We start from the raw sequence: 22,554 nt of genomic DNA on the forward strand, positions 1-22,554 counted from the left end.
TCTCCTAGCGATACCAAAACAGCCCCACCAGAGATAAAACAAAAAAAAAAAAAAAATTGGAAGACGGGATGAAGTTCTACACGTAAACAAATTGTGCATACTAGTTTTGATTTCTGGAGGCATTCTTTTTCAGTGGAACAGTTAAACGGGACGCTGTTGCCACAACTTGACTTTACTAATGCACGGATGGACAATACTGGATATACACCAGGCAAGCCAAATATATTGATGGCAATGGAATCTAAGAGATGACATTTAAAAACGAACTAAAGACTAATTCATACTTAATCTGGTGTTCATCTATCCAGTAACGCTTATGGGCTCCTTCAAGCATTTGTTTTTTCATCATTCTTTTCTGAGTTTATTCAGTATTGTGTAATTTTCTGATTGGTTCCAAGATGTTTTTCCAATGAGGGAACCAGAGTGTGAACAGTTGTTAGGACTTGGACTGCAGCAGGCCGGGCAGTGGTGAACCTTGCAGAATCAAGTGCGTCAAAACAGACTGAAGTAGAGGAATGCAGGGATTGATGTCATGAGGGGCAATAACGGGACTTCTCGAAATCCTGGAGTGGTCCTTTAGTATAACTATAAGGCTAATTTAGCTGGAGTTTTTGTGTGCGTGTGCTCTCCCCTTTTTATTTTTGAATACTCATTCCCCTGGCTTATAGTACTGTGAACATTCTCTTACCCCTCTGCCTGCTTTTACCTCTGAATCACTGTTAATTCCATTTAGATTAAAAAGCAACATGGCCTCCCCCCAACATCAGCAGTTGCTCCCTCACAACACAGAGGTGAGTTGTGACTCCAGCGGAGAGGGGTGTGTCTCGGTGAAGATCAGCAGCAGTGCGAAACTCAAGCAGGGAACCGGGGCGCTGGGTTCAATCGGGGGAGGCCTCATGGGGGGAACCAAGCACTGCAAGTACAGTATCTCCTCCAGCTGCAGCTCTGGAGAGTCTGGCGTGAGGAGACCTGTGGGCAAGACCCTTCGCTCCCAGAGAAAGATGCCTCAGCTGTTTGAGAGATCTGCTGGCCATTTCTGGGACCCCAAGTTTGACTCTCCCATCCTGGAGGAAGCCTGCAGGGAGCTTTGCTTCCCCCAGTCCCGACGACGGTTCCGCTACGTGCTGTTCTACCTGGCTGTGGTGGGCCTGTTGTGGGGGTTATACTTTGCAGCCAACCCGGCCCGCTGTAACAGGACAGTTTTCCTCCTACCCACCGCGTCCTTCGTTCTCTTCTGCCTCCTCCTCTTCCTTTTAACTTTCACTAAGTTCTACTCCCGCTATCACAACCAGGCTTCTCTGCTACTCATCCTGGTGACCTTCACCCTCACCCTCGCACCCCAGATCCAGACCTCCGGCTTCAGGGACTTGGAGACTCTCCCCCCCGGCTTTGAGGATGGTGGGGATGTCAGTGGCATGGGACCCGGATACAACGTGTCCTATGAGGAGGTTGTAGCGGGGAGATCTTGGAGCCTCTGTCTCTCTCCAGTAGGCACCTTCTCCCTGTGCATGGAGGTTCTCTTGTTGCTATACAGCGTTCTGCATGTCCGCCTGTATGCCTCTGTCATGCTGGGGCTCCTCTACTCCGTCGTCTTTGAGGGTTTGGGGTGGCTCCATCTGACCCAGGCAGGGGAGGGTTGGATTTTAGCATCCGACTCTGAATGGGACACGCTTCGCTGGCTGGCCCCGGCCAAAGCCCTGCTCCACCTATGTGCCCACGCTATCGGTATCCATCTGTTCATCATGTCAGAGGTGCGGTCGCGCAGCACCTTCCTTAAGGTGGGCCAAGCCATCATGCACGGCAAAGACCTGGAGGTAGAGAAAGCCCTGAAGGAGCGTATGATCCACTCAGTCATGCCCAGGTTAGTGGCCGATGAACTGATGAAACAAGGTGACGAGGAGATGGGCGACGGCTCTGTCAAACGCTACTCCAGTAGTGGCGCAGCAGCTGCCATCTCCAGCCCCAAGAACAACAAACGCAAGAAGACCTCCATTCCTCGAGGCCAGATCATCTTCAGACCCTTCAACATGAAACGAATGGAGCCGGTCAGCATCCTCTTCGCAGACATTGTGGGCTTCACCAAGATGTCTGCCAACAAGTCGGCCCACGCCTTGGTGGGGCTTCTCAACGACCTCTTTGGACGGTTTGACCGGCTGTGTGAACTAACCTGCTGTGAGAAGATTAGTACTCTGGGAGACTGTTACTATTGTGTGGCTGGCTGCCCTGAGCCCAGACCGGACCATGCCTACTGCTGCGTGGAGATGGGCCTGGGTATGATCCAGGCCATTGAACAGTTCTGCCAGGAGAAGAGGGAGATGGTCAACATGAGAGTGGGTGTCCACACAGGCACTGTGCTGTGTGGTATCCTGGGAATGAAGCGTTTCAAGTTTGATGTCTGGTCCAACGACGTCAACCTGGCCAACCTGATGGAGCAGCTGGGCGTGGCCGGCCAGGTTCACCTGTCGGAGGCTACTGCTAAGTTCCTTGATGACCGTTACCAGCGCCAGGACGGATTGGTCACTGAGAGAGTGGGACAGAGCGTGGTGGCAGATCAGCTCAAAGGTATGTGAACAGATTGACCAGCCAAGTAGGGATAGTGAGTTGAGTAGCCCATAGTTGGGATAAAATTTGGATATTTTGTGGCATTTATTTTTTCATGGCTCAAACAATTTAACTTTTGTACTATATGTGGAAGGAGTTCCAGACTAAAAAGGAAAAGGGCTAAAAAATAAACAATATTTGTATGTGCCCAGAGAGACTCATGGGCTCGACAAGTGTAGGCGATGAAGGGCAAAGATTTCTGAAACATCAAACCCCCCCCCAAATTGCACAAGATTTGTCATCACAGAAATCTTTGCAGGCAGATAAATGCTTGTCTACTTTTCAGTGAAAATTAATGGCACACTTGTGATGTCATCTACTGTGTTAAACCCATTACTCAAGATGTTTCCCTGATATATTCAAGGTTTCTACAAACTGGCTGCAATAACAAGGATATAATGGTACTTATTCTTCCTTTTATCCCCACTGGACCATAAAAAATCCTGGCATCTTTATGCACTCTACTTTATGTCCTGTAACGCCGACTTGTCAGTTGTAGAGGCATTGTCTACTTGAGCCGCAGTTCTGTCAGTAGTTTACCTACTAGTCAAACCAGACAGAGGAGCATCGGTCAAGGTCAGCACCTGGTTTTTGCATCGTATATCATAAGCAGGACAGATCGGCTAGCAGGGGTGTCTGTCTGTTTAGGAGGTGCCATTTGTCGTGTTGGTATTATGTGACTGAAACACAGACAACCTCCCTTCCCGTCCCCTCCATCCTGTTCCTACCCTCCCTCTGTTCCCCCGTGGTTCAGTTCAGTTGCCTCCCAGACGTCCTCTGCGTGACCTGTTTTGTTACCCTGGCTTTGAACCCTGGGGATTGCCTTACCACTTTTACGCAACTGTCTCCTTCCTTCTGATGGAGATCTGCCAGCAGTTTTATCTTCACCGCTCCACACCCCCACCCCTTCATTCTCTCACAGCTAAATGGCTTGACTGCAGAGTTTATTTGATGCCTTTATGCAAATTGCACCGATGGGACTTAACGTGGGCTTAATGGTTCTTTTCATCACTTAAAGAGCAGCAATTCCATTATCACATCGCTTGGATGAAGTTACAGCATCTGACTTGGTGCTATAAAAAAGAGATGTAAAGTGGTGGTATTGAACTGTTTCTCAGAGGAGCACATTTAAATCACGTTCATTTGGTGTCAAATAAGCCCTGTCTAGTGGTGTGCAGTATGCTCCGATGTCTGCAGAACATTGGTTGGCTGGGCTTGTTGTTTGGTGTATTTTCGAGTGTGGAGTCCCATTTCAATGAACATACACACCAGTGTGCCTCTGCAGTGAGCTGCAGTTTTAGGTAAACGCCAGCCCATATCCTCCTTACAAACCTTGTATTGGATATCAAGAGGTAGAAGAGGCGTTTACCTGTATTGAAAGGGGGGATCAAAGCACCAGAGTGAAGTCTTACTGCTGTCGTTATATCATAACAGGTGGAGAGATGCCTCAGCATTTATACCATGACAGCCAGGCTCTTATCTGCCACTGACACATGTCAGTCAGACAGACGGCAGCAATGAGTTGGCTGAACACACACACATATACACATACGCAACATGATGGTTACATTTTTTTATGGAGCAGTTGGCTCAGTTATGTTCTCTTCAGTTATGTGCTCAGAAAAATGGTGCCTTCTAAATGGTCCCCAGATGCCTGTTTTCACTTGCCGTCTCTCTCCTCCTAACCCCCCTTTCCTCTGCCCTTCTTCACTCTGTCTTCCTCCTCCCTCCTGTCAGTCTCCGGGTCTCTCCCTCCTGCTTGCCACTGCCAGCCTCTCTGTCCCTCCTCCCCCATTTCCATCTCCCTGTATTTCTGCTCCCTTCCACGCTCACAAGCAGCGTGCACACACGCATAAATCCCGTTCTTTCTTTCACACTCTCGCTTTTTCCTTCTCTCTCCTTTGCTCTAAATCAAATATATAGCCTGCAAAACCATTTCCCACTATCTATGAGGTGTGGATCTGAAGTCCCTGAGGCCCTGTCATTGTACAGTATATTCATCTCTCTCTCTCCCACGACTCATGTTCCAGTAAGGGCATGGTGCTGCTGCAGAACGAGAGCCGCCCCACAAGGTTTAGTATTTCAACAAGCTGTCTGCCAAATACCAAATTGCATCACTGCTCGTCCACACAGCTTTGCATTATTTTGGCCCAGGTTCCAGATGCAATATGAGTTGCTTCTCCTGTCGAGGAATAGGAACCATGGAAAGTGCCATTTGCTTACCAGAAAACGGGAGTGAGTTTAGGCCCTGTATTCTCCCATCATCTCTTAGATTCATGCATGGCTTCCACTTGTGCGCCGGCTCTCCTTTTCTCTTCCATGGATAAATGTGCTCCTCTTGTTTTTCGCCTCCATCGTGTATTCAGTTTGCCTCCCAAGATTTATCCTCTCTCTGTAGATGTGCTGTGCCAGAGAAGGATCTTGCTGTCAGAATAGTTGTTCTTTGTCGCTGTAAAAATCCCCCCACTGTCTAGTTCAGCCGGTGTATATCATAGAGGTGATGTTGTAGCCAGGTACAAATTCTGGCAGCGTCCAATCCTGTGCATTGCCCAGCTCGGGAGTAAATCCCCCTGACCCAGACGCTAATTACTGTACTGCTGCCCTCCCTTTGTTAGAGATGGGTTTCTGAGTGCGATCAGTGTCTCAATTCCCCCTGTGTTCTGGCTTATAGCATATTCTAAGCTCCATCATACCTTGAAGTCAAAATTGGATGATCTTTTAAAAGTTTATACTTTTCTATTTATATCTTCCAGTAATCTAATACATTATGTCCTTTGTGGTTCATTGTGAGGGTAAGTCTCATGGCCTGTAGCCACAAGTGGTCAACTGATTCAGGCGCATCCTGTCAGGTTCCTTAGCACTGATCTTAGGCTGGTGGTAAAGGAATGTTTTGGCTAGTACTTGTGGAGTGAAAACAGACGGGTACACAGACTGCAGATCAGCTAGTCGCATAACATGGCTTTTTGCTCCAAGGACAACCTTACAACAGAGAACCCGTGACAAATGCATGCCAAGATCCATCTTAGGCATTTTAAGCACTTTTGAATGACACACCCCATGGGGCTGTTCAGGCCCCCCTTGCCTCATGGTGTGTGGTCGTTGCTATGAGGACCTGCACGCGTGCCCAAACCCCCTGTTGTGTCATGCGTTTGTCAGGCTGAAAATGGGAGCTATATTTGTCTGTTTCCCTGGAAAGTACCTGACTGTGTCCTGCCTTTGTACCTAATGCAGAGTAATCACACCAGCAGAAGAGTATCCCACTGGAGCAGGCTGTCAGTATGGCTCTATTATCTTCTGCTGGTGACAGAATTACAGCAGTGCTCCAACAATGGATATCTTCCACTTCCAACAGACTTTGTTGCTGTTGGGGGGGTTACTGTATGTTTATGTTTATTACTGATAATGTTCCGCAGTAGCATTAGAAGACTCATCGAAAATTTATTTTCAACCATCAGCCATGCCCTTTCACTGTGTATTGATCTACCGACCCCCTGGGAAAAATAGCTCGTTCCTTGCTGATTTTGGTGACTTTCTAGCGTCCATTATTCGCTTGGACAGGGTCTTGCTGATTGGAGACTTTAATATCCATGTAAACAAGAGCTCTGATAACTTTGCCACTGACTTTTTAAATGTTACGGACTCGTTTCATTTCATTCAAATTCAACACACACTGCGTGGCCATTTTAGATGACGTAGCGCCCCTAGCAACACGCAGCGTTCGTCCTGTGAACCCCTCCCCCTGGCTTGACAACAACAGCTGTGAGCTCAGGCGTAACTGCCGCAGAGCAGAGAGACGCTGGAAAACCTCTCATTTAGAAGTTCATCGTCTATACCTCAAAGAGCTGAGGGCTGAGTTTAATAACTCAGTAAAGTCCGCCAGGGCTGCCTATTTCAGTAATTTAATTTAATTTAAAGCACAATCCCAGAGTATTATTTAAAACCATTAACACACTTGTCAGCCCCCCCTCCCCCTACACCAGTGCTGTCAAATGAGGACTGTAACCGCTTTCTTCAATTTTTTGTCACCAATGTTGCAAACATAATGGCAAACATCACTCCTTCGCTATCCCCCCTTCCCCTCCATCCCACCACTCAAGCATCCCTGAGCAATTTCTCACCTGTCTCTCTGGATGATCTCACCTCCATGAAGACCTCCTCGAGCCCCCTAGACATCCTTCCTACATCCATGTTCAAGGAAGTTTTCTGCTCTGTTGGCCCCAGTCTAGTCACTATCATAAACTCATCCCTAGCCTCTGGTTCTGTCCCAATCTATTTTAAGGAGGCAGTCGTACAGCCACTCCTTAAAAAGCCCAACCTAGACCCCACCATCCATAACAATTTCAGACCCATCTCCAAGCTGCCTTTTGCATCAAAGGTGTTAGAAAAGGTTGTAGCCAACCAGCTCACCACCCACATGTCACAAAATAACATCTGTGACAAATTCCAATCTGGCTTCCGCAAACTCCACTCCACTGAATCTGCCCTTCTCAGAGTATCCAACGATCTGCTGATGTCTGTTGACTCTGGTGAATGCTCTGTTCTGGTCCTGTTAGACCTGAGCGCAGCGTTTGATACGGTCAACCACAACATCCTTTTGGACAGGCTCAGGGAGTGGGTGGGCATCTCTGGGAGCGCTCTAAGCTGGTTTGCCTCTTACTTGAGGGAGAGAACTTTCTCGGTGGCTGTGGGTCCTTTTAAATCTGACCCCACCCCCCTCTCATGTGGGGTACCACAGGGATCGGTGCTAGGACCACTCCTTTTTGCCATTTAAATGCTTCCCCTAGGCCTCCTCATCAATAAATTCACCGGCATTAAATACCACTGCTACGCAGACAACATACAACTACTCTGCTCTTTTAAGCCCGACAATTTGGAGAAACTCAGCCTTCTCCAGGAGTGCCTGCTCGGCATTGAGAGCTGGATGGGGAGTAACTTCCTCCAGTTAAATGCTAGGTGCTGATCGTAGCAGCTGAAAAGACTGCAGCTAGAGTGGCCACTCACTTGGGGTCCCTTAAAGACAACGTACGTCCCCACCTGAGAAACCTTGGTGTTGTCTTCGACCAGGCCATGAACCTAGACAAACATGTCAAAACACTCACACGCACCTGCTTCTTTCACCTCAGAAACATTGCAAAACTACGCACCATCATATCTCACTCTGAACTAGAACTGGATATAAAAATGTAAACAGTTTTATCCTCAGCTGTGTCAAATGGGGTTCATACAGTCGGTGCTTCTTTTCTTTTTTAATAAAAGAGTGTGGAGTTTAGGAAGCACCACACCCCTCTTGTCGTTTCTCCCAGGCGCCTTGAGGATTCAATGAAGGGTCTACATTAGCCTGTTCATTGATGTGGTTGTGTCCCGACGCATGCATGGTGCTAGCTCGGGGTGTTTCTGATGGGAATCATGCGGGTAGCTAGTACGCCTTGGTTGCTTGTGGTTAAAACAGCGTTTTTATAAAGCAACTGGGATGGAGGGTTTGTCCTCTTCCGAGAACCTGTTACTGGTTCTCGACGGGTTCTCGTTCATGTCTGGGGGATGTTAACGGAATAAGATCTGAACATAGGTAGAGGGGTCTCACGCCCTTGGGGTGGGCCACCGAACACGGTTCACACCGGCCCGTCTGGGTGGCGCCCTCTTTTCATGTTTTTAATCGACATGCATATCTGTCCCTTCTCACGGAGTAGGCTGGTCGGCGTGGTTAGGGCACGGGACTGGTTCTGGTCACGCTGGTCCAGGTCAGTTAACCCGTTGTCCGCCGGGGATGCAGATCTGCTGTTCTGGTACCCTGAGGGACTTAGGCTTTTTTCGGGAGAAAAAATGCCGGGTCGGCCCGGGGTGTCACAAGGTTAGGCGTTATGGAGACCCTTGTTGGGTACTCTTTTGTACCTGGCAGTGGCACTATCTTAAGGGGCTGGTTCTCTTTTATTCGCTCCTCTCTCACGCTTGGCGGAGAGAGGGCTATTGGGGTGGTCTTCTGGACCTCCTCTGGTAACCCTGTGTGCTTCCCGAGCCGCCGGGCCCGGTCCGAAGTAAAGTTTAGTTGATACCGTAGACCTGGGATAACCCTTTTTCTTGAGGGGTTATAGGAACAACCACCGCATTGGTACCAAGGGGGTGGTTGATTCCCTGGTGTGTTGGAGCAGAGTCAACTCCCGGGTTACCCGGTTGAGTGTGCCCCTGCACGTTCATGACGTCTGCCAATCATGTCAGCCTTCTCTGCCTCAACCCCTCTGGGTGATTTTTTTTTGATGGAGGCTTTGTCATGGTGATCAACAACGCCAGCATGCGCCCCTTCCGCCGGGGGGGCTGTTTTCAGCTGACCCCTTTGGCGCCTGTCTCGTCCGCAGTGCTCCAGGCTCAGGTTACAGCCTGCTGCCTGGTTTCCCCGGTGCGCTGCCTGCTTCCGTTGGTTAACTTTTGAGTGCTTACGGCCATGCTGACTGCCTGTGTTTCAGAGTCAGTGTGCCAGGCGGTGTGCTATTGGGGGGAAAGGGCCCGCTCTTGGAGGGGCCCTATCCGAATACGCTGGCGATGTGGGGGGCGGTGTCACTAAGTGACCACCTGGTGGGATCTTGATGCCTGGCGTCATTGACCTCTCCAGGCCCCCTTTTTCCGGGGGATCCAGTCCCTTCAGTGGGACTGGGTCTTCCTTCGCGCTCCGCTGCTACGGCCTTGCCACGGGGTTGGGGTTGCTCTTGACCCCGTGATTTTGGGGGCAGTAACGAGGTTGTTCCTTCCGTTCGTTCCCTGGTGGCATGCGGGTTGTGCGTGTGTGTAGTCGTGGGGTCAAGCCACGGTCTGCTCACCCTGTGCGTTGAGTTGCTTGAGTTCCTCTTCGCCTGGTCGGATCCGTCGCCCTCCCGTAAGCCTCCACTAGGGAGGGTGTCCTCCATTAGGGAGGGTCGGGGGGGCTCGGTCCTCCCCGGTCTGATGGTTGTGGGGGGCCTCAGCGGGGTGTATTTGTCGGGCTAAGGCTCCCGCTCAGCCCCCGTTGTGCTACTGGCGCTGAGCGAAGCCTTAACGAAACAGAACGTAAGGTTATGAATATAACCAAGTTCTGTGAGTTATGGTGCGCTCAGCACCAGGACGCCGCTGCTGCCCTTGATCTCGCCTTGTGGTGAAAGTTTGGGAAGGAGGCGAGTAGGTGACCACACACCTGCTTATGAAGGTAAGCGGAAGGGGGTGTGGTCAGACGAATATGGGGATGTAAAGGTACATGGTGGAATTTTTTTATTCAGTGTATGTACACGAAGTGAAGTACAGTGCTACTGGTGCTGAGCGCACCATAACTCACAGAACTTGGTTATATTCATAACCTTACGATATCAACTATGGGTCATGCTTTAGAGTAATAAGGGTGCTATTGTAGTTATTAGTCGCCAATTGAACAAACCAACAGTTGTTACTGCTGCACTGTTTGCGTAGTTGGAGGCACAAAAGGTAAACAAGATCATGCAGAGCAGACCCACGGGCCACGGCGCTACCTGCGCACGTGTCCCAACTAAATGTCCCTGCCAGATCGTCCGTGACTCGTGAGTGAGTGAGTAATCCCATTTTGCCATGCATGGACCCCGGTGGTAGTCCTGTGCACCGTGGGGAAAAACATTTGTAAGGAAAGGGTCCCCTGGGAATCAGGATTGAAACAAAAAAAACTGTCCGGGTATCTTCAAGAAAAACACTTTGGAGCTGCTCAGTAAGACTGGTTGTTATGGGAAGCTCCCAGTTCCCCCCTGCAAATATCCCAAAGCCCTTGCTGTAATGCATTTCCAATTGGGTCTCTAAATGAGGGTTAACAAAGTGTTCCCTGTATCTTCCAAGGTGAGGCGTGTTATTGAGTTCCGTTTTAAAACCGTAAAGCCACAACCTCTTTCAACTTTACTGCTGAGCCAAGCTGTATGCGGGGTGGTTGAATCTCATCTCTTGTCTCCTCTCTGCCCCTCCCCCCAATGGGAGATTTCTAATTAAGCAGGGCCAGATAATCTTCCCAGCTAAAGTGATTAATGTTAGTAATTCTCCATCACAATATCTTCCACATCTCCCAACCCCCAAAACACATCATCTCCCCACCAGTCGTTTTTATCATTAAGAATTGTATTGATTGCCTGTAATGAGGCTGTCGTGGTTTATGTAATTTATGATGAAGCAATAAGAAAGCCTTTTCTTTTTGTAGGGCGGTATCAAAGAGAAACGGCCAAGGCCACAGGGCTGTGTTTGGAATAAAAAGACTTGAAAGATCATTTGTATTCTGGTCTGTTTTATTCATTTGTCTCTATCCCTTGCTCACCTCTGAGCCCTTAGAGCAATAATTGATTAGCTACTCTAGGATGGATTCGTACAGGGAGCAGGCCTTGGTGGCTGCAAATAACCTCAATGATGAATGTTCAGCAACTCCTCACTTCAGGCCTTTTACTTCACACTCCACAGTAGGGAAGCCATTTGTTGTGTTGGGAGAGTCATGCATTCTCTCTCTCTCTCTTTCTCCCCCTCCTCCATTCTGCCCATGCTAGTCCACAGGAATTTACTGTCAGTCAGTTATAGTACAGTGCACTGTATTTGCCAGAAGCTGAATCCCGCATTACTCTTGAGGCGCTGGTAATGTGGCCTGTGACCTTGACAAGGAGGAACAAGGCTGCCTTGGAGGTCACTGTGAAAGAAGTGGAGTGAGGGATAACTAGAAAAAGAGGGGAGGGAGAGTAATGGTGTTGTGCAGCCTCCACTACATTGGGATAAGTGTTGTCTAGCCATCACTACACTGGGATGCAAGCACAGAGAGACTCAGAAGGAGCTTCTATCCTCAGGCCATCAGGATGCTCAACGACAATAACACTATGTAACAAACTATCAATAACACTCACAGCACACATCCACACGCACATACTCACTTTAAATAAACAACTCATTGTAGCACCCACTTTAGACACTTTAACACACTTTATATTTATTGGTAAAGAGACTTGCACTACAACTCATACCTCATCGCACCTTACCCTAAGTTGTACCTCATACCATTTCTGCATTGTACTGTATTGTATTGTAACTCAGTTACCTTTTTTCCTACTCTGCATTGTATATATTGTATATATATTGAACACTTTTGTTTACACTTGTTTACATACTTTTGACTTTCTATTTTATACTTATCTATTTTTATCTAGCAAAACAGAAAAAAAGTATTATTATATATTTTTGTGTGACGACTAGTTAAAGAAACTTAAACTTGAACTTCAACTTGGATAGTCTAGCCATAGCTACTTTGAGCACTTTGTGTTGTCTAGCCTCCATTACATTGGGATAACATTGTCTAGCCATCACTACATTGGGCTAACAATGTTGTCTAGCCTCCACTAGACTGGGATAATGTTGTCTAGCTAGCACTACTTTGGGCTAACGTTGTTGACGACAGGGAATTGTAATTATTGGAGAAGGAGGGGTAGCTGGGGGGTTGTTGCTGGGTTGAGAGGGCAAGGGAGAGAGAGACCGACATAGAGCAATAGTGTGGCTAAGCTGTGGTAGCAGCTGGTGGGACGGTTGATAAAAAGTGTGAATAGATGGCATGGATTATTATTACACGGCATACTGTGGCCCGCAGTGGCCTTTTAACTTGACTCTAGGGGGTTGTGACTGTAGTGTAGTATACACTGCCTGGGGACACCTAGAATGCCATGCTGAGCACTGCTGTATTGTGTTGCAGCCCACTTAGCACTGCAAAGATGACTTCAGACCTGCATAGTAGATTTTAGTTCACTAAAGAAAGTAATAAGACACTGTACTGAATAGTCCAATTAGGGCTGGGCGATAAAACGATAACGATAACTATCGCGATAAATTATTTCCTCGAAATAAACATGAAACGTGGTCGCAAAGTTTCGATATATCGATTTTCCAAGCTTGGCTCCGTTCAGCCTCGGCTCAGCACACTCACTCACAACAACCAGCGTTACGTGATGACGTGCTTTCGCACAACAGCTAACAACCAATCAGTGAAGGAGATGGCCGAGACCCGGAAGGAGGTAGGACTCACTCAACAACAAGGCTTGCTAGGCTAATTAGCTTGCATGGCGTTGTTTTATATATTTACGTGCCGAGTATGTGTGTGTTTTGAATTCTGAGGCCACGTTTATGGTAGTGTGGGATATACAGTGGACGTCGTTTCAATATATTGTGGCGGAAGAGAGTATTTTAGTGTCATATTTATTGTCATGAGATACTCCGCTTGTCGGCTAACGTGCGCAGACTGATGACGACATCAACTCGACTTGAGACATTCGCAGCAGCATAAGAAGTTAATTAAACTTGACGGACATTATATCGACGATAATTATGGATATCGAATTATATGAAAATAATTTTATAATTTTATCGCGATAACGTTTTTGGTCATATCGCCCAGCCCTAAGTCCAATGTAGTTCTCCACACAGCTCAGTGTAGGTCAACACTTCATCATGGCATTGTAGCCAACAGCAATGTGATCTTAACATTTGATGCTACGTTTGCCCAGTTACCTCATGCTGAGCTGGACCGTAGAGCTGCAAAATTGTATTTAATTTGCAGTCACACTCTGCACACATGAGGCCTTTATTGCAAGGTTATTGCAGGTCTACAATAATAATATAATAATAATTCATTTGATTTGTATAGCGCTTCTCAATGACCCGAAGACGCTGACAGTAGTTAGGAACATAACGTCACAGTGACCAATTGCAGCCACTCTTATTGTCTGGGACCAAATACGGCCACGCCCCATTCCCAGTAAAAAGTGGGAATCTCTAGAATGGATTTGGGGCGACGCTGTATATGGAAGTGGCTTTCAAGGTGACGATTAGACAACACTTTCTGTTGTCAGTAGATGGCAGCATTGGTTTAAAATTAAAAGCTGAAAATGTTGAAAACTACAACACTGCATTTCCCAAGAGGGTTAGGACAGGTCGCAGGTCACTGGGATGTGTCTATATTCTTCGACGTGATCTTAACAGCGGTAAACTATTACTGCGACCTCGGTATAGCGACTGCAAATGGTAAACTAATTATCTTAACAGAACTGCGCTGGTAGCGTTACATATGTTGTCTAAAGGGGGACATACTGTATGGTACAATTTAAGATTCTAATGATAATCGGCATTACAAGTTTTACTGTAACGCTCTCTGCTGCAATGATGACTCAACCCGTTTTAAATTTTTACTGATTGGCTTTATTTCCGTTCGAAGAGAACATCTTTATTCCGAACCGTAAAACTGTGAAAACATACATGAAATACAATAAATCACTGATCAAACCATAACAACATACATACATATTATCTCTACTTGTATAGGAGTGGCACCGGTCTTTGCAAGGTTGGTTGTTTAACCCACTGAACTTAACCTACAAGCACATTACGGCCCCAAACGTACCTTGTTGACTGCATGCAATACGAGAGGAAATTTAGGAGCTCTGGTGTCGGTGTGTCTCGGCTGATGGTTGTGGAGGAGTGAGAGATCGACCCTTGTAACTTCTCTCTATTTATACACTGTGGAGCGAAGTTCTGGAAGGTTCTGCTATGACATCACTGCGGCATCCTCAAACTTCCAGAACGTTCTAGCCTGTTCTAACCGGTTCTACTATGACATCATACTGAAGCGTAACTTGAATTACACTGTGACACGGCTGCAGTTACACTCCCACCAAACATATATAAGCATTGTATATGATTCTTACGATAACTTAGAGACGATAACTGCCCACATACTGCCTAAAACGTAAAGCAATAACTACAATAACTTTTTTTTTTTTATCCACTTTTTCTCCCATTTTCTATATTTTCTCCCATCCCAATTTCGTATCATCCAATTCAACCCTCCCCTGTCACGAACGCTGTTTCTTGCCTCCCACAAGCCGGCTGCAATGTGGACTAAGTCATACATAGCACAAGTCCCCTCCAGTACTTGAGGTAACAGCAGTCGCATCTTTTCACCTGCGCAGCTCGATCTCTCAGTGGCTAGGAGTAACGCGTGGGAGGCTCACGCTGCCCCCGACACTACCTGATTCTACTGCGCAGGCGCACCAACCGACCTGTAGGAGTCGCTGTCTACAACGCCCGATCCCCACCCATCAGTTTCCCACCCCCTAATACGGCCAATGTGTATTAGTATGAACGACCAGCTAAACTGAAAGCAATGTGGAGCGCTGGGTGCATTCGTGGCGAGCGCCTTGCCCACTACGCCACGTAGCCCCCCCCCCCCCCCCCCCCACTTCAAGCATATGTATACAGGATGAGATACAAGAGATACACTCCAAGCTGTTCTCTCCAAGCAAATCTCTCCTCTCCAAGTGAGCTATTCCCTTGTCTCCGAGCTGTTCTCCTATCCAAGTGAGCTATTCCCTTGTCTCCGAGCTGTTCTCTCCTCTCCAAGTGAGCTATTCCCTTGTCTCCAAGCTGTTCTCTCCTCTCCAAGTGAGCTATTCCCTTGTCTCCAAGCTGTGTTCTCCTCTCCAAGTGAGTTATTCCCTTGTCTCCGAGCTGTTCTCTCCTCTCCAAGTGAGCTATTCCCTTGTCTCCAAGCTGTGTTCTCCTCTCCAAGTGAGTTATTCCCTTGTCTCCGAGCTGTGTTCTCCTCTCTGAGCTGTTTTCTCCTCTCCAAGCGAGTGTGTGCACACAGTTACAGTAGGCAATCGGTTATATCTAACACCATAGGACTTAACACATAATGCACTGAGGTGATGTGCCTTCCTGAGAACATAGTGTCACTTCCTACAGATTAACACATTCCCCGCCAACAACAATTATACTTGTTATTGGGCGCCATCGCTTGAACGCCAACAACGAGTATACTCGTTATTTGATCGTTATTTATTTTATTCAATATTTCTATTCATTACAGGCACACAGACTCTGGGTTAACATGGGGAATCATCCTGAGAATGCCAAAGTGCAATACCGGCCGCATCTAGCTAGACGGCGGTATCGAGCACCCTTTGAAACCTTATATCTTGGCCTGTGCAACGGTCAAATGTCTCCGTGCGCAGTTTTCTCAGTCGGGCCAGTCGAGCGGTTCTCCCGGTTCCATTGAAGTGCGTATCCATATGTTGTGGTGGGTTATGCCGTGGACCAAATGGACATTGGATGTACCAGATGGCGATCAAACAATTGGAATATTATTTTTGGAATACTCCCGATCACAGGTAAGGACTATCTGACGTAAATGTTTGCTTGATTGTGCAATGCTTTTATACCGATCGGGCTGATAAGCGTTTTTAGTGTTCAATACGAATGCCGTTACTGGTAATCAAATAATCAGAAACGACCCCCCCCCCCCCCACCCCCTTTCATGCATTCATGATGAAACATAATACCTACTATATAGATTTGATTTGGGAATAGTAGCGTGTCCAGGCAAGAAACGCCAACGCTTATAATAGAATTGACGTATAAGGCTATTACTCAGCCTTTCAGGAATTACCCCAGACCACTCTGAAATTATACTTATATTCACCACGGGATAGCGCGCGAATGTATGCATGGAAAAATTATCTCTTTTTTGCATCTTGACCGGAAGAAAGTCACTGTCAAATGACCATAGTATTGTATCCATGGCTATAATATAGAATATAGATTTAGCTCTACAAACAAGGTGACGCACTCCTATCTTTTAAAGCGTTGGCATTGCTACAGCGGGTCCCGTCTAATAGCTGGCACTGAATGTGTTAAGGAAGAGAAGGAATGAAGAAGGGAGAGAGAGTGAGAGAGCTGACAGACAGAAAGTCAGAAATGTGTTCCCTTATCATATTGAGTGAGTCCATGATTGATTGATATATAGATAGATAGGTAGATGGATGGATGGATGGATGGATGGATGGATGGATGGATGGATGGATGGATGGATGGATGGATGGATGGATGGATGGATGGATGGATGGATGGATGGATGGAGAGAGAATGAACGAGAGAGAGAAGAGGCAGCGAGAGCTGGTTAAAGGAGATGGAACCGAATAGAAGAGAGGGATGACTGAGAAAGAGGAGAATAAAAGTGAAGAGAGAGAGAGGTAGAGACTGAAAGAGAAAGCCAGAGAGGGTTTGCTCCCTGTGGGTTCTTCCCCAGAGGGGTTTTGTGTGGCTCCAGCTGGCACAGTGTCAAGAGTGGCAGCCTCAGCAAGAAGATAGGGAGAGACATCTCCCCATATGCAAGGACACGCGCACGCACGTGCAAACCAGCTCTTTACCTCTGTGCCCATCAAGGCAAATTACCATGGCAACAGGCTACAGAAGGGGTGCGAGGGTCAGCTGGATTCAGGAGGGTCTTTTATAAAGGGAAAGGCCAGTGTTTCAAGGCCAGGTTGAGTTTATTCAGCTTAGTCTCTGGGCTTTAATGTTGCAGGAAAAATCAAGCCAGTTCAGAGTTCACTAAGAAGTGGTGGACACGTGCAAGACCTCCTTTCTGCTCCAGTGATACAGAACACACACACACACACACACACACACACACACACACACACACACACACACACACACACACACACACACACACACACTCAAACAAACCCATTACACCTTTCTCACGCTCTCTTGCAAAGACCTTGAAAAGTGGAAGCCATGTGAAAGCATCTCTTTCTCTCCTTTCACTTTCCCTCTCTTGCACCCTCTCTCTCTCTGCTGTCGCTCTCTCACACAGTGCATTTAGCTTCTTTATTTAGATCTGTATTGGGGGAGAGGCAGGGCTTGGGCTCAGGCATCATGAGTCACTGATAGGTCATAAGGCTCTGCTCCGTTGTAATCAAGGTCATCAGTCCTCCACACACAGACACGTGCTGGCCATCGCTGACACACACACGCACACACACACACACACACACACACACACACACACACACACACACACACACAGACACGTACACCCAGCCACACCCTGTCCATACGAGTCTGCTGGCCAGCGCTGTAGTGGCTCGTTAGTGTGCACAGTGGGGAGTGTGTGATAAATGACAATGTGAATTATGAATGAGAGGAGATGATGGGGAGCCGGTTCACCCTGCTGTTCCATGCTGCCTGCCTGCACAGATTGAGGTGTGTGTGTGTCAGTGTGTGTGTGTGTGTGTGTGTGTGTGTGTGTGTGTGTGTGTGTGTGTGTGTGTGTGTAGGTGTGTGTGTGTGTGTGTGTTTGTGAGCGGGCGCACACTTGTAAGCTTGAGTATGTATTTCTATGTATGTATTCATGTATATAAAATAGAGACGCATTCTCATTGGTGGACCTGTGTGTGTGTGTTTGAGAGCATGACTACATTATGTGTGAAATGTGTTTATAGAGTGTATCCCTCTGGGTTGCTCTACCCTCCAACTCACACACACAGTGTTGACTTGTTTACACCATGTTACCCCATCACTGGTGTGATGCAGCCCACAGGCCATCCATTATATCACTCTCATCTTCCTCCTCCTCCTCCTCTTCCTGTTCTCTCTGGTATCAAATTATCTATAGGGATTTATCTCAAGTCTTTGCATAGAGATAATGATATTCTTAAAGGGGAACACCACTCAAATAGAAATTATCTTTTTTTATTATCCACTTTTTCTCCTTATTTTTCTATTTTTCTCCCATCCCAATTTCATATTGCCAATTCTCCCCTCCCCTGTCTTGAACGTTGCTAGACTATGCCTCCCTCTGGTCGGCTGTAGTGAGGATAGAAGCCTTGCATCACGTGTCCCCTCCGGTACACGAGGAGGCAGCCTGTCGCATCTTTTCACCAGACAGCGCGGACTCTCAGTGGCGAGGAGTAACGCGTGGGAGGCTCACACTGCCCCAGATACTTCCTGTCTCTGCTGTGCAGGCGTCACCCAACCAACCTGTAGGAGTCGCTGTCCACAACGTCCAATCCCCACCCATCAACTTCCACCCGCTACCTCTGCCAATTGAGATAGTATGACGACTGGCCCAAGCCGCAGGCAATGTTGACCGTGACGAGCACAATCTCCGCTACGCCACCCAGCCGCCCCTCAAATAGAAATTCGAATATGTTATTTCAATGGCCTAAGATGGTTCAATCATGTGTGGTGAAGAGCATGTTCAGCCAAAGACCCCCCCGACACACCACAGACCACCTGGGTGGCCGGTCCTTTATACCGGCAGCCATCAGGCTCTACAACAAAGGGCTCTGCTGCCAGAACTATCACAGTCAGAACTCGGGACTCGGGAACTAGAGACTCATATCACTGGACTCTTATCACTGGACTATCTTGTGTTTTGTACTTTTATATATTGTATTGTATTTGTATTTATATTTTAGAGTGTATCTATAATGTATATAGATACTGGACTGTATAGGACTGTGAAGCAATGTATCCCCCACCCTGTATCCCCCCTCCCCCCATGCTGCTTTGACACCCGAATTTCCCTAAGGGGATTAATAAAGGATCATCTTAACCAGCAAAGTAAGAATCAAATTGTGATGTTGAAGTATAAAGTCTGCAGTTGCTATGTGTAGACAATGAATGGGAGATTTTGTCGACCCACAGAATGTTTGTTTTATTTTTCATATCCAAATGAGGACTTGTAATACAGTAAGTCAGGGACCCCCATTTGATTTGTCTCAGGGACCCCTATCTGAGAAGATGATTGTTTTTAGAGCAGTCGTCTGGCAATCCGGAGGTTCCCGGTTCGATTCCTCCTCCTCCCGGGCAGCGTGTCGATGTGTCCTTGAGCAAGACACTTAACCCCTAATTGCTCCCGATGAGCAGGTTGGAACCTTGCATGGTTGCCTCCGCCGTCGGTGTGTGAATGTGTGAGTGAATGTGTAAAATGTGAGTAACAAATTGTAAAGCGCTTTGGATAAAAGCATATAAAAAAGAAGCCATATAGATACAGTGACTTAGTCCAGAATTCCACAGTCTATAATGTATGTAGGTGGGCAGATAACAGTAGAGAGAAGCCTATGATCAGTAGAGCTGTGAATCTTCACTGGCCTCACGACTAGATTAAATTACGATTCATTCAGCTGTCCACGATTCGATCCGATTCTACGATGCATCTCGATGCAGCTCAATAATATACTCAATAATATATTACATCCTCAATTTTATAATCTATATTACTGCACATGGCTACTTTTTGCATCATACAGATACTAGAAAGGTATCTCGATACCCAGCTGTTAAAAACGGTTCAATACTCCATTTGATTAGTATCAATACTTTTAGAATAGCCTGATGCTGTATTTTCTGAGTTGAGTGGATGCATGACCAGAGCACTAGCTTTAATAATAATAATAATATATTTGATTTGTAGGGCGCTTTATAGCTGTGGAGCAAATCCCAAAGCGCTACATTGTAAAAGAACATAAAAGCTAGCAAGAGAGTAAAAAGAAAAGAATTGTGAAATATATATATATATCTTTTTTAGATCTTAATAATCGATTATGTTCTGTCACTGCATCGATGCAGAATGGTCCACGTCCGCATCGCGATGCATCTTAGAATGGAGAAATGTCCACACCCTTAATGATCAGGACAGTTATTCTTGTGTTCTCTCATCGGGCTGACCTTAGTGAATAAAATATGAGTTCAACTATAACTGGTTTTGTTGGGGACCCCCTGGAACCCTCTCAAGGCTGCCTGGGGATCCCCAGACCCCATTCTGAGAACCACTCGTCTATGAAGCAGTTTCCGACACTATACTTGATGATGACATCACAAGTTTGAGTTTGAGCACTCTAGTTTTTGGATCTGGGAGAGAGTTGCTCAATTTTACTAATATTTTTGTACAGTCTTTGGGGGGAATAAATTAAAGCTAATGAATCGCAATTCCAAGCCCAATTAAGCTCTTTTGCCCCCGATTCCGATCTGAGTCATTTATTAGCGAGTATCTGTGAGTCCCGATCCCATATTTGTATTTTCCTAGATAATACAGCTGCACACTTCCTAGACAATTAAAGCCAATCCAATGTAGGTAGGACCTCATGAAATCAGTTATATTTTTTCTCAAATTCCGTTTTATTTTCTAATTCCATTTTAAAACCCATTTTGGCTTAATATAATCTCTGCAGGTAGGCATAGCCTGAATCTCTGGAGTCCAGTCATGTTATTTGCTGATGGGATAATCGTTCCTGATCATAAGGATAGCAGCTACAACTATTGCGAACGCACCTAGTCATGTTCCCTCTGCCCAGAGTGAGGCTGTGTCTCTCTCTCTCTCTCTCTCTCTCTCTCTCTCTCTCTCTCTCTCTCTCTCTCTCTCTCTCTCTCTCTCTCTCTCTCTCTCACTCTCTCTCTCTCTCTCTCTCTTTCTCTCTCATTCTCTCTCTCTCTCTCTCTCTCTCTCTCTCTCTCTTCTCTCTCTCTCTCCTCTCTCTCTTCCAGAGTGAGGCTGTGTCTCTCTCTCTCTCTCTCTCTCTCTCTTTCTCTCTCTCTCTCTCTCTCCAGAGTGAGGCTGTGTCTCTCTCTCTCTCTCTCTCTCTCTCTCTCTCTCTCTCTCTCTCTCTCTCTCTCCAGAGTGAGGCTGTGTCTCTCTCTCTCTCTCTCTCTCTCTCTCTCCTCTCTCCAGAGTGAGGCTGTGTCTCTCTCTCTCCAGAGTGAGGCTGTCTCTCTCTCTCTCTCTCTCTCTCTCTCTCTCTCTCTCTCTCTCTCTCCAGAGTGAGGCTGTGTCTCTCTCTCCCCAGAGAGAGGCTGTGTGTGTCTCTCTCGCTCTCGCTCTCTCTCTCGCTCTCTCTCTCTCTCTCTCTCTCTCTCTCTCTCTCTCTCTCTCTCTCTCTCTCTCTCTCTCTCTCTCCAGAGTGAGGCTGTGTCTCTCTCTCCAGAGTGAGGCTGTGTGTGTCTCTCTCTCTCTCTCGCTCTCTCGCTCTCTCTCTCTCTCCAGAGTGAGGCTGTGTCTCTCTCTCTATTTGTCTCAATGTTAACGGTGAAGCTCTGCTTCTAGTTAAAGCTACTCGGTTGTCTGTTGTGACTTTTCATGCTTTTAAACATTTCTCACTGTTTGGCTTCATCATCTCATAAGAAACCACATGGATTACTGGCAGACAATCCCCTCGCATAACAGGCAAGAATGAAGGCACGGACGGCGGACGCACAGACATAACTTTTACACAAACACAGCTGATTCAGTGCTTCTCCGCTCTCTGTCTCTCCCTTTCGACTTTTGACTTGTGTGTGCGTATGTGTGTGTGTTTGTGTATGCGTGCATAGCGTAACCGCCCCTCTCACTGACTGGAGGATGTAAGCAGATGCCTAGCCTGCATCACAGCTTTCCCTGAATGGGTTTCAATCAGAATTTGATTTGGTTTAATGTAGCCAATACCGATCAGCAAAAAAATTCCTTGATTTTTTACTCAATGTCGATTGATTCCAACCAGAATGTCGTCAGATGGATGAATGAGTAAGCTGTGTTTTTCTGGGCATTCAAGTCGGTGCAGCAGCTCTTCCCAGAACAACACAGCTTGCCCTTGCGTGGTGCAGTTGACAGGATTGCAGTTGACAGGCTTTTGTCCAGGATCTATCGGAATGATGCCAGGTGATAGAACATTTGGATTTAAACTACTTTTGACACATGGGTTCTAAGTCATTCTCACCTTGATATAAAAATCAGGGCATCCTTCTTTTTTCCATAACCTTTTACCATTAGTGAAGGTAAAAAAAAGTGTCATAAAGTCCTAAACACAACATAAAGCTGTGAAAATCACCACATCTCACTAAAATGACATGCTGACATTAGTTTACCTGAAAAGTTGTATTTCTTTGCTGTTAAAAGTTGCTGTTGTAACTGAGGGGTACAATTCCCTGACTGTATTGATAAGTATGGTATCATTAAACCACTACCGCTTGATGTACTTTAACTTCTGGCCATCCAGTACACGATATCTAAGTATGATGAACACTTTCCCACATATGAAACCAGGTCCACACAAATATAACAGTCGAAGGTTTAATATAGCAAAAGGTATATACAACATTCACTTAATTACATTTATGATTTGAATGCACTTGTAAGGCAAA

General features: G+C 46.7%; 1 protein-coding gene across 2 annotated transcripts in view; it reads left to right on the forward strand.

Moving 5' to 3' along the window:
• Positions 1–293: 293 nt before the first annotated feature.
• Positions 294–22,554, forward strand: part of LOC311240796 (adenylate cyclase 9) — a 133,592-nt gene continuing 111,331 nt past the window's right edge. For both annotated transcript variants that reach the window (XM_084329380.1, XM_084329381.1), the window contains exon 1: positions 294–2,562. In XM_084329380.1, coding sequence (XP_084185506.1) covers positions 747–2,562 — 1,816 coding nt within the window. In that variant the 5' untranslated portion in view covers positions 294–746. The remainder of the gene's footprint in view (positions 2,563–22,554) is intronic.

The sequence above is a fragment of the Notolepis coatsorum genome (genome assembly GCF_963971535.1).
Source record: "Notolepis coatsorum genome assembly, chromosome: 14".
NCBI classification, from domain to species: Eukaryota; Metazoa; Chordata; class Actinopteri; order Aulopiformes; family Paralepididae; genus Notolepis; species Notolepis coatsorum.